The sequence below is a fragment of the Callospermophilus lateralis genome, chromosome X, assembly GCF_048772815.1.
Source record: "Callospermophilus lateralis isolate mCalLat2 chromosome X, mCalLat2.hap1, whole genome shotgun sequence".
In the NCBI taxonomy this organism is placed as follows: Eukaryota; Metazoa; Chordata; class Mammalia; order Rodentia; family Sciuridae; genus Callospermophilus; species Callospermophilus lateralis.
The window spans coordinates 61,229,042-61,242,335 of record NC_135325.1 but is presented as its reverse complement, the minus strand read 5'-3'; the positions used below and the strand labels follow the sequence as shown (position 1 = coordinate 61,242,335).

Below are 13,294 nucleotides of genomic sequence, written 5' to 3'. Positions count from 1 at the left end.
ACAATAAATTAAAAGCTATTCCATGTCCATGGATTGGCTCATTCTCTATCTCCTGCTCCCATTCTCAAAATTGCTTTTCTATTATTTTTTCCAAGTTAATTGTTTTTGTTCTTATACTTATGATTTTTTTTAAGTAGATTAGTTTTTTTCCCCTACAGGAAATATTTGGTAGTGCATGGAAGTATTTTTTCTTCTCACAACTTAGTGCTGGTTGTACTACTAGCATGTAGTGGCCATAGGCCAAGGCTGCTGCTAAACACACTACAATGTATGGAAGCCCCCTCTAACAGTCATCTAGTCTGGAGTATCCTGAGTTCTTCAGATAAGAAAATATTGCCTTGAAGTAACATACCTTTTTCTCAATCTACCTGCAACGTGTGGAAAAGACAAAGGAAATGAGAAATGATGGTTAATTGTTTCAAGGAACTCAGATCGCTGAGAAATGTTTGGGAAAAGATTACCAAATTCTCAAGTTAGGTTGTCTACTCTTCCTGTTGTAGTAATTTCTTGTTGGTTGGTTGGGAACCAGCTGCAAAAAAACCCCAAACGAAACAAAAAAAGCAAACAAAATAACCTCTCTTAGCTAGGTCAACATTCTTTACCATTATATATTCGGCATCTTGCAGTATTATATACTAGATCACTAATTTGTTCTTATGATTTGCATTAAAAGTTTCACTGATTTTGCCTATTCATCATTAATTTTTTGTCATTTTGTCAGTTTAAAATGGCCAGTGGATCTACCTTTGCCTGAAAGACAGACTTCATTGCTCTTAAGATTGTGAGACATTGAAAGGTTTTATATTTTGATTGTGGCATGGCTCTAATTATACTAATCTAGCTAGAACTCAGTTCTTGCCTTAATTTTGCCTTGCTTAAACATAAAGCTATTGTCACTTGTACTATATTATTTATACAGTGTGGTAAATGACACCTTCCCCTAAGGTGACTTTGAACTTGTAGGAATCCTTTTTTTTTTGATTAAAATACAATATGTGGGGTGTCAAGTATTTCCATTCTATAAAGATAGACAGGAATAATTTCACAGAAATAGATGGTTGTAAATCCTTATATGTGGAACAGATCTCAATTTCAGAAATGGACAGAATCCAGGTTGTACTTGAAGGGGAATTGTGTAGACATGTGCTTTATCTTGGCTTTTTTTTTTTTTTTTAAGAAAACTAAACAAACCAAAAATGTGACAGGCTCTAAAATGATCTCATGGGAGATGAAGTCTCAAAAGTTCATTGTAGCTAAAAGAAGAACTTCCAGATTCAGAAACCAAAACGGGGAGAACTATAGACAAACCTGGAAAGAATTGTTTTCTATTTCAAATCTATGTAGTGTCATAGCTTCCCTTCTCTCTTCATTGTGTAGGTCTCTTATATTATTTTTGAAATATTAGGGGCAGATATTGAAAAGATAGGACAGGAGTTTATAAAATTTCCTGTATAAATTTAAAGATGTATATACTTAACCAAATACAGTTTTTTAAAATTTTAATTCCTTTGTGTTATAGGATAATTTACCTATATATTTAAATTGACCGAGTCTCTCATTGTAGTATATCAAGAAAGGGAAAATGTGAATGTGCTTCAGAAACCACAATAAGCCAAGCAGAACATCAGAGCCTTAGATTTAATAGATAAGTATTGTGAATGCATTGTTTTAGTCAACTTTAATTTATAATACCATGAAACATGTTAAGGGAATTTAGACTTCTCACAGGGTTGAATTGCTGTGGCGTGTGTACCCTGCTTTGTTTTAATATTCATAACTGAATTTCATGAAATAGTTTTGACTTTTAGATTTTAAGGAATTAATCTCTATTTTTTTTCAGTAAATATCACTTCTGCCAGGCAATTAACCGGATGTAGTCGCTTCAGCCATATTTTTCCTTCATCTGCTTACCAGCACATTAAGATGCATAAGAGAATTCTGGGACACCTATCTTCTGTCTACTGTGTAGCATTTGACCGAAGTGGGAGAAGAATTTTTACAGTGAGTTTAAAATTTATGATATGAAATTGTTACATACTTATAAAAATTGAAGATAGATTTCATGGCATTGCATTGTGCTTTGTAAGGAGTTCATCCTTTTTGGACCTGAGAATGCAAGAAAAGATGAATAGGAATTTAATTTTTTTTCTTGTTTTATATAAATAAAGGGTGAATTATAATGTTCATTATCTGTTGGGGATTTAATTTAAAAAATAATTCTTCAGAATATATTATATTTTAGGAGTGGTTAATCTATGGAAAATGAGTGTATTCATTCCATTTTAGCAAATATTTATTTAAATGCATTTTTCTGTGTGTCACAGTGTAATTGCTGACAGTTTTGCTTAATTAATGATTCCATCACCCTTGTGACTGAATAGTTGAACTGCACAGTTAATGAAGAGTAGTAACTGGGCATGTTGGCACACTATTCTTATCTCAGTGACCCAGGAGGCAGAGACAGGAAGATTGCAAGTTCAAAGTCAACTTCAGCAACTTAGCAAGGCCCTGTGCAACTTAGGGAGACCTTGCCTCAAAAAAAAAAAAAAAAAAAAAAAAAAAAAAAAAAACAAGCCAGGAAAATAACTCTGTGGTTAAGGGCTCCTAGGTTCAATTCCTGCTACCAGAAACAAAGAGTCATTATTTTGTATCTTTCTTTTACTACTAATTATTTTTAAAATTGAATTTTTATTAACCAAGTCACACTGTTTGCATTTCTAAGAAATATTAATTTTATTGCTTCCTTACTGTTGTAACATAGGGGTGCATTTAATAGCATAATTTTCTTTTTCTATTTATAGAAGAGGAAGTGGTTTGAGTTTGTATTTTGAGAAATTATGACTCCTGAGATTTCATTTCACACTTCTCTTACTTGGATGACTTCATCTCTTCAAGTATATCACCTAAATATTTGGATGTTAATAATCACAATGAGGATGGTGAATGCCATCTTTTAATAGATTATTAAGTATCTTACCTGCCACAGTAGAATAAAATTGCTTTTTAATATATTTAAAGCTCTTGAAATAATAGGAAGTTTGACATTCTGTTTTCACTGAAGATTATTAATGGCCTCCGGTTTCCTGAGAAATGAAGGAGCTTTAAGTTGAATCTAGAAGTATTTGTAGAAAAAATATTCAAGCAATTAAGAAAAAAGGATGTTAGATATAAGGAAAAAATAAGTAAGCAATATTTAATGACAAATCATTTACAAGTAAGTTTAAAGTATTTTGAGTTCTGAGGAGTTTTGTATAGGTACCAATGCCAAATTGGACAATGCTTTATCAGTCTTATCATTTGGATATAGCTTGTATTTGATACTAGATCTGAGTTATAAATAGAGAGTAGACTCAGAAGCAAAGGTTTACAAGTAACTTCAAAATATCCCTTTGTCTTTTAGTATTTTTAGGGGAGTGGATGGCAAATTTTGGCTTCATTATTAATCTTCTGTCCTTTTGTGTTACTATAGGGTTCAGATGACTGTTTGGTGAAAATTTGGGCTACAGATGATGGACGTCTCCTTGCTACACTTCGAGGGCACTCTGCCGAAATTTCTGACATGGCTGTTAACTATGAAAATACTCTTATTGCCGCAGGCAGCTGTGATAAAGTTGTAAGAGTATGGTGTCTTCGAACATGTGCACCAGTTGCTGTCCTGCAGGGACACTCAGCTTCTATTACTTCCATACAGGTAAGAAAAATGATCTCTCTAAAGTATGTAATGCAGATGAGAATTTTCTCATTTTTATTACATTGTATGGATAATAACACAAAGACTGGCATCAGAAAATTACCCCCACAAAGGTTTTTTGTTCCTACCCTGAATACAGGTTGGTTTTAACTAGAATATTGGCATGCTTTGTTCTAATATTTAATGCAAAATGTTTGACAATCAAATTTAACATGTGTGTTGTCTAATCTAGGGCAAATTTTTATTTTGTAGTTTCAATGATTTCTTGTTTCAATTATATATTTGCAATAAAATACATTGGCATCTTTTAAATATTTGTCCATATAATATTTTTACTAGATATTGATATTTAAAGGCCTGGATGTCCCAAAAGACCTTTTATTTAACAGAACTAACCAAGTTTTAGTCTTGTCTACTTACTTGTGTTGACAGCAAAACAGAAGTCCTTCTGAAAGTTTTACTCTGGTTTAAGATGCCACTGTTGAAGATCATTACTCCCATTTTTGGGTGTTATTTTAATAATATATCACTTTTTTATAGGGAATTAACAATGATTGGCTTCAGTGTGTAATGGGTTTGAAATTTTTCTTTTAAAAATTTTGATTAGTTGAAATTATTTAATGGATTTTAATTTAAGGTTATCTGCTCCATGTGTTTCTACCATCATGTCTGACTTGATTATTGGACATACTTTCATGTAACATAAAATGACTATTTGATTATATTGAAAATATTTATGATAGTGTTTAATTTTTTCATAATGTCACTTGATTTTTTTCTCATTTTGTTTACAAGTTGGGGTACCTTGTAAATCTATGTGCCCCTTCACTGACTCACTCTTTCCCTTAGTGATCTCATATTGTCTCATGGCTTTGAACTGCATCTGTAAACTTACAACTCTCAAACATATCCCGATCTTTGAACTAACTGTCTTTTAGCTCTTATACTTGTTTATTCAGCTACATACTTGGCATCATCACATGGATATCTTTTAGGCATCTGAAACAACATATTCAAATTAAACTCATCTTCCTTCCTCAGACCTATTTCTCTTCAAACTTTTCCCATCTGTATTAGCTTTCTGTCACTATAAAATGCCAGAAGAAGGATTACTTTTGAAGAAAAGATGATTTATTTACCTTGCAATTTTGAATGCTATGTCCTAATGGTATAGTGTAGGCTTGGCAATTATCCTTTGGCTGTACTACTTCACAGTGTAAATAACAAAGGCAGGAGCATGCTGGAGCAAGTGATCCCACCATGGCGGAGACACTGTGTGTAAGAGATGACATCATCCAAAAGGAAGTCAGAAAGACAGACTGGTGTCCTATAGTTCCTTGAGGGTACACACTCAAAGACCCTCTAAGAACTTCCCATTCGGCTATACCTTCCAATAGAATCACCCTGAGTATTAATCCTTTAACATGGTCTTCGAGGAGACATTCAACATCAAACCATAGCAACATCTAAACACATGATAATTTCATGCTTCTAATTTTTCAGGGTACTCATCCCTGACTTTCACTCAGTGTCCACCTTACTAGCTAATCATGTTGGCTAACCTTTAAAATATATAGAGAATCTTGCAAATTTTCATGACTTTTATCAGTAGTGACCTATTTTAAGATACTGTCATCCATTGCCTAGATTTTTTTCTCATTAAAAAAATTATTTATGTGTTCTAAACAGTTATACATGACAGTAGAATGCTTTTTGATTCATTGTTCTCAAATAGAGCACACTTTTTCACTTTTCTGATTGTATACAAAGTAGGTCACACCATTGTGGCCTAGATTTTTAAACTAAGCTTCTAACTGATCTTGTTTCTTTTCTTCCCTTTTTCCTGCCCTAGTCTAGCCTCTACAGGGCATCCAGTTGCTTTTAAAATGGAAGTTAAATCATGTCACTGGCTATGAGAACCCTCAACCACTTCTAGTCTTAGAATTAAAGCCAGTCTACAGTAAACCTTGATGTCCTACCTTCTAAGCCAGCTCCCTCTCTTTGACCTCATCTCCTAACACTTGATTTTTTTTCTCACTCTGGTTTAGCTGCCAACTTCTCTAATTTTTTGAATATTCCAGGTCTTTGCTTTTGCTATTTCCATCTCTGGAATTGTCTTCCCCGAATATTCACATGCTTTGTTTTCTTAATTTTTAAGTAATTTATGTAAATGTCACCTTCTCATGGAGACCTCTGACCACTTTGCAATTGTAACCCACAAGTACCCTGTTATCTCATCTTTTTTGTTTCATTTTTCTCCATAGTAATGATTACTATTTGGCATTCTATGCATCTTTTTCATTACTTCTTTATTAACAGTTTACATGAATTTATAGTATATTATCTTTCCAGTTTCTCTTCTATTACTTTTAAACACAATAAAATGGTCTGCTAATAGTGTTTAGCCTTGAATGGTAAAATTATAAGTTACTTTATTGGGTTTCTTATTTTTTCTACAATTGGTATGTATTTGTAATCCAGAATATGCATTTCTTAAACAATCCCTAATATAATTTCTTATTTGAAATGTTTCCATTAAGGAACATTAGTGGGTCAGATGCCCATTGTGATGGATGAGATAAGTTAAATGTAATGGAAGTAATAAAGGTTTTAGTGAGTGTTTTTTTCAAAATTGATAAAATTATATACTATTTTATTGTTAATTTTATCATTCCTAGAGATCAAAGATTGCTGATTTAGAAGCCAGATGGTAAATACCTTAGATTTAGAGACCATGCAATCTCTGTCACAGTTACTTAACTCTAATTTTATAGTGCAAAAGCAACCATACACAATATAAAGTGACCATGTTCCAATAAAACCTCATTTACAGAAAGAGGTTAAAAGCTGGATTTAGTATGTGAGTCATAGTTGGTGGACTTTTGCTATAGATTGTGAATTAAGTTTTCTATTAAAAGCTTTTCTATTTTAGGAAGGAAAATATGTATAGACACTCTCAGAGTCCTTATTTCTTTACTGTACTTCAGTTATTAATGGATAATTTTTACTGATAATTTTTTGTTTTAATTCAATTTATTTTTTTAATTTTTATTTGTCTTTTCAGTTATACATGAAAAAAGTGTTTTGACAAATATGTTATGGATAATTTTGTTATTTAACTCTGAAGTCTTTAGAGGTTCTGTGCTTATAAATAAGAAAACTAAGTGATTTAATATCTATAGTGATGATTTTCTCTTGATTTGAGTTCAAAATGTATTTCAGTCCTATGTATCTTGATCTGTAAATGTAATCTCAATCTCAAATGGCAATTATTTATTATCTCTATTTGGAATTTTAAAAACTCAAAGGAATCCTAGATATTCTGGTCTGATTTTCAGATTTATTCTTGTGTCTTATACACCAACAGCCTGGTGGCCCACCCTTCTCTGAGATTTTCTTGTTTGAGCATGTAAAATACTGAGGGTCAAAGCCTGAGAAGCTACATGATAAAGGACATGGTTTTTCTAGCATAGTAATAGTTCTTTAAAAATGGTAACTTACCTATATTTTTTCTTAGTCTATTTTTCCACAACGATTGAACAAAGATTTGATGTATTTAGTTTATACATGAATACAATTGAAAATGGCTTAAATTTTAAAAGAACAAAATATACTTCATTGAAGTTGGTCTTTAAGATATTAAAACTCAAATACTTAAATATTAAATTTTCTAATCATAGTTTTTAGGTATATTTCTGATATTCTATCCATAACTCTAAAATTCCACAGTTGTTTCTACATAAAAAATATGTAGCACATTTTAATGGTTTAACTAGTAATGACCTCATGAGTATTCTCCACTAAAAGCTATTAAAATATTATTATTGGAGTATTATGTTAAATGAACCCAAGGTAGTTATTTTTTTAGGACCAAAGTATTTTATCCTAATGTCAACTACCTTTTAATTTTATTTTTTGGTATTTTACATTTTTATAAGTTATTTATTATTCTAGGAAATTTAATGTGTTGAAACTGAAATTCTTAAAAGAATTTAGTTAATTACATTATTAAAAAGTGATTATAATCTGAAAACATGCTTTGATTGAAATTATTTTGAACATAGAAACTTTATATTTGAATCAAATTTTTCTTTTAAAGTTTTGTCCATCAACTAAAGGCACAACCAGATACCTCACTTCTACTGGTGCTGATGGAACAATCTGTTTTTGGCAATGGCATGTAAAAACAATGAAGTTTAGGTAAGTTTAAAAGAATTTTACAAATGTTGTGAAAAATTAAACATGTTTATTTTATTTACTACTGTATTCTTAAAGTCCAAATACTTAAAGATGTCATATGTGTGTGTTTTTATTAATATACATACCTACAATAATTGATGGTTAGAGATTTTAGAGTAAAATTTAATGAAGTCAATGTTGAAGCGACTATTTAATTCACATGTACAATTTTGGTAAGGAGCCTCATTTCTTGATAAGAAGATGTACTAATAACATGATAATATGTTAACAAGTATAAATAATGCTGATCATAAATTATATTTCTAAGTTTTATTTATTTATTTATTTATTTATTTATTTATTTATTTAGGTACTTGAGATTAAACTCAGAGGCACTCTAACATTGAGCCACATCCCCAGCCCAATTTTGTGTTTTATTTATAGACAGGGTCTCACTGAGTTGCTTAGCGCTTCACTTTTGCTGAGGCTGGCTTTGAACTTGCAATCCTCTTTCCTCAGCCTCCTGAGCCACTGGAATTAAAGATGTGAGCCACCACACCTGGAAAGATTTATTTAATTGTAACTTAATGATCGTACTTACTGGCCATTTCCCTTTAGTTTTCCTCTATAATATTGTCACTAAATAAATCAATATCCAGCAATGTGTTAAGCTTCTTGTCCATTAAGCCATGCACAGTGGCATGCATCTATGAGCAGAGGTGTGGTAGGAGGATCCTTTAAGTCCAGGAGTTTGAGGCCAGCTGGGCAACACAGTAAGACCGTAATCTCAAACAAAACAAAATAAAACAGAAAACAACTCTACAAAGATTCTTGCCTATTAAATGAACAAGATAAATATTTTTTAAAAATCCTCCTGTTTCCTTCAGAGATCGTCCAGTGAAATTTACTGAGAGATCAAGACCTGGAGTTCAGATATCGTGTTCATCTTTCAGTTCTGGTATGTATAAAAATTTTAGGTCTTGAAACCTGAAAATATTAAATGATCTACTTGTAAAATGTGTTTTTAATTTTATGAGGAAAAATTTATGTACTTGATGTTAAAGGAAGCATTCCAACAATATAAACCATACACTAGTTGAATCTTTTTTGACTCTAATTAACATGTGATAATGTTTGAGTTATTATCTTTTTCATAATTTAATAATATAGTTTATATAAGGTAGCAATAATTGGATAAAATGCAATTCTTGCTCCAAATATCCATTAACAAAAATGTGTGGTGTCTTTCCACATTCAATACAAAAATTTTGCCCTGACTTTTACAGAAACCATAATCATTGTGACACAGTGCTTCTTATATTGCAAGGAATTCTATATTTGCTAACCTTTTTTTCCCTTATTTTTTGTTGTGGTAAAATATACATGACCTCAAATTTATTGCAACCATTTGTAAGTGTACAGTACAGTTGCATTAGGTGTATTTACCTTGTTCTGCATCCATTACTGCCATTAATATCTAGAACTTTTTCATCGTATTGAAGGCAGTTCAGTTTTATACTCAACTAGTATAATTTTTCTAAAGAGAATTATAACTAGATTATCTTACAAATAATTTTGAATGTTATGCTTTTGCATAAAGTAAAAAGAACTTTAATATTTATAATCCATAATCCTGTATTTATAGTTGAATGTTGTTGGGTTAATGATATGAGCATTTCAAAAATTTCTCTTTTTTCTTTGATTTTATTTCTTTTTCTCTAAAATATTAGTGTGCTCTTAATTGTTAGAAGATAACCTTGTGTTTCTTGAAGCCCTTCTACAAATAATGATGTAGCTTACAAGTAAGGAAGCAATCAGAGAATTTTAAAAGCTCCTTGGAATTTTTTTTTTTTAATCTTCCAGGTGGAATGTTCATTACAACAGGTAGCACTGACCATGTGATTAGAATATACTATTTGGGTTCTGAGATCCCTGAGAAAATTGCTGAGTTAGAATCACATACGGTAAGAGCAAAATATGAAACTTACAAACGTTTTGTTTTAGATTTTAAAACCTCTGGAAAACTTTATTTTCTCTTTTCAGATCAGTCTCTTTTATAATGAAGATAAGTGTGAAATTCTGAATTTATTATAGTTGTAGTACTCAATATGGGCTCGATTTAACTGTATATCATAAGAAAAGAACTACAATATACATAATTTATATATACAAACAGTGCACTAATAGTTTGTGAAAATCCTGTTTTTTAATTTGTTTTTATTAGACATGCAAGGTGCTTATTACTTAAAATCTGTAATTTTAATAATGACATATTAATCGTGTCTTAGTGAAAGTCATCTTTTCTCTGTGCATGGTGGTGCATGCCTGTAATCCCAGGGGCTTGGGAGGGTGAAGAAGGAGGATCAAGAGTTCAAAGCCAGCCATATCAATTTAGTGAGGCCCAAGCAACTTAGTGATACCCTGTCACAAAAACAAAAACAACAACAACAACAAAAAACTGGGGATGTGTCCCAGTGGTTAAGTGCCCCTAGGTTCAATCCCTGGTTACCTCCCAATTTTTTTTTTAATGAACTTAGTAGTATGATCATTTTTAGAATGTCATGAAAGACTTGTGGAATCTAATCCTCCTTAGCAACAATTGTCTTAAATATAGAAAATCAGGTATATTTTGTAGGTAAAAGCTGTTGGTGACTGGCACTTGTCCTCTTAGTCTCCCCCAACTCTCTAGTGGCTTTTTTAGAAAGTGTTGAACTATTATTATTTAGTTATATCCATGTATACCTTTCTTACATTTCGTCGTTCTCTTATTTTTCCCCTTACTACTTCAAACAATTGTTTACTGTGAAGTATGGGGATATTTCTGTTTCAGCTCACAATACATTTCATGTGCCTCACTTTTGAAACTATTTACTAAGCAATTAAAAGCTCTCAGCTCTCCGAGTGTTAATGTTACTACTCTTAGTACTGTTGACATCTCATTTGGAATAGTATTAGTGTATATCAATACACACATAAGTTCTCTAAAAGGTGATTTAAAAATATGTTGTAACTTGCAAAATCAATTGTTCCCGAAATTTGTGGTACGAGAGATTCCTGTTAGAAACCAAGGACAGCAGAATAAAATAGACATTATTATTGCTGTGGGTATATATGTGACTGTATGACCAATGTAATTCTGCAACCTGTACACTCAGAAAAATGAGAAATTATATCCCATCTGATTCAAATGTAAAAAATAAATAAATAAATAAATAAATAAATAAAAATAAAATGAAATTACAATTAAAAAAAAGAAATCTCCTCTCGGGAGCTTTTAGAAATAATTTTTTGATTTTTGTCCTATCATTCAAACATAATTGAATATCTCCCTTATGAAGATATACTGAATCCAGCTGAACTCTTACCTTGTTTTCACTTATTCCTAGATACAAAAATCCTGAAATATTATTTAAATTTTGAAAGAAAAACTTAGGAAACACTGATGGTTTCTGTCTGAGACATTAATAGAAGAAATCTCTGCTAGAACATGATAAGAAGATATCTTTACAGTTTTTACCAAAGTAGGGTATATATACAAGTGTGCTGAAGTATATTGAAAGCTAGGAGAGGAGAGAATAAATGAATGGGCAAGACTTGAGGGGTATAATAATGAGGAAATTTTGATTTAGTAGTTTGATTTGCAGGAACCCAGATAAGAAGAAAAATATGAAAAGTTAAATACACACTGTTGAAATCAGTGATGGATGTTAGCCATAATATATTCTTTCAGAATATTTCAAACAAAGTATTGTACCTGTCAGTAAGAATTCAGTTGACATTTTCTTTTAATTTAAAATTAAATTTAAATGCAGTTATAGATTGTGAAAATATGCAATATTTGAGGATGCACTGTAACTTTCTTATCAAGGACTAAAGTGAAGGAAATACCAAGTATTTGCTTATACTTTGCATTGTAAAATAATTAAATAAGCCACATGGGAATGAGAAAGTGATTAATTTTTATTCTGAAATTGAAAAGAATTAAGTGGGAAATTTCATTTAGCTATTATTCAGTCAGACAGATTAATATTCTTTCTTTTACAGATCATAGGAAAGGAACACTCAGCACTATATATCTCTTTTTTTAAAAAATATTTATTTAGTTGTAGATGAACATACAGTATCTTTATTTATTTTTTTTGTGGTGCTGAGAATTGAACCCAGTGCCTTACACATTGAAGGCAACCACTTTACCACTGAGCTACAGTCCCAGCTATATCTCTTGATATACGGTTCATAAAGAAGTTTGTTTCAAATTGCTACCTCCTTAATACATTGTTTTATGCTTCATTATTAATTTTTTCTTTTTAGAAAAGTAGCTTATTTTTAAAGGAAATTATAGCATCACAAACTACTCCATTATGCCTTTTTTCACATTTGAATATGAAGGGAGGTATACATTGTCTATTTTAAAAGTTTATTTTAACCAAAAATCTGTTCTTTTTTTATCTTAGGACAAAGTTGTTGCCGTTCAGTTCTGTAACAATGGAGACAGGTAATTATGTAGTACGTGTTTGTGTAAAGAAATGTTTGACATGTTTTTCTACTAATCCCTGGGAACCATCTACCTCTACTGTAGATGTCTTATTTCCATCCCATAACATAGACATACAAAAAAACCTTGTGTGTCCTTAATGGTGTTCAACACATCCCTTCCCGATTCTCAATCAAATAGTCACCATAGTCTATAAGTTCTTGTTTTCTGAGTGATTTCTTATTTTGCTCTTTTCACTTCTTTTGGTACCAATCTTCCTATCTTAGTCAAGAATTGTGTTATTTCACCTGCCCATCTCTTCTCATACAATATAGTTCTTTAGAAATCCTTAGTGTTTCCTTCTCTCTTGCCCATGGAATAGAAATCAAAAGTCGCCCAACATTCAGAGCTCCCTAAAACTTTTTTTAGATTTATCTTTGATTCCTGATCTACTATTCCCCATATGAATCCCTATATTAAGCCTAATTGACTTTATGCACTATTCCTGTCATGTCCAATGTATATTATTTTATCCATTCCTTTGCTTACACTTTTCCATCATTCCTAACCCCAAATGTCATTCCCTACATTCCTCTGACCTTTCCTTTTTTCTATCCTACATTTGTTCCTTCTCTATCCCCCTATTTTCCTATTTTCTCTTTTCTATCCCTTCTTTTTATTGATCTAAATCTTATTTCCCTTTTAAGGTTCATGTCCTACCTGAAAGCCTTTCCTGAGTGTTCCAGCCTTTTAATTTATCTTGACTTCCTCTGAATATCTATATCATTTGTTTCCTTTGTTACTCATGATATATATATTCCTATGTCTGTAAACTCAGAAATTCTATACAGATATCTGTGAACCCTCTATATTGTTTGGTCCCCTCAAAGTGATAAGTCTTTCCTGGTCTAAAATTTAACCTGGAATGGATTTAAAATTTTAACCTCTTA

The 13,294-nt window shown here is 31.4% G+C and overlaps 1 protein-coding gene across 1 annotated transcript in view; it reads left to right on the top strand.

Moving 5' to 3' along the window:
• Window positions 1-13,294, top strand: part of Brwd3 (bromodomain and WD repeat domain containing 3) — a 121,261-nt gene that overhangs the window by 44,437 nt on the left and 63,530 nt on the right. Inside the window, exons 7-12 of the mRNA XM_077106792.1 lie at window positions 1,841-2,001; window positions 3,470-3,691; window positions 7,791-7,891; window positions 8,758-8,828; window positions 9,734-9,834; window positions 12,325-12,365. Coding sequence (XP_076962907.1) covers window positions 1,841-2,001; window positions 3,470-3,691; window positions 7,791-7,891; window positions 8,758-8,828; window positions 9,734-9,834; window positions 12,325-12,365 — 697 coding nt within the window. The remainder of the gene's footprint in view (window positions 1-1,840; window positions 2,002-3,469; window positions 3,692-7,790; window positions 7,892-8,757; window positions 8,829-9,733; window positions 9,835-12,324; window positions 12,366-13,294) is intronic.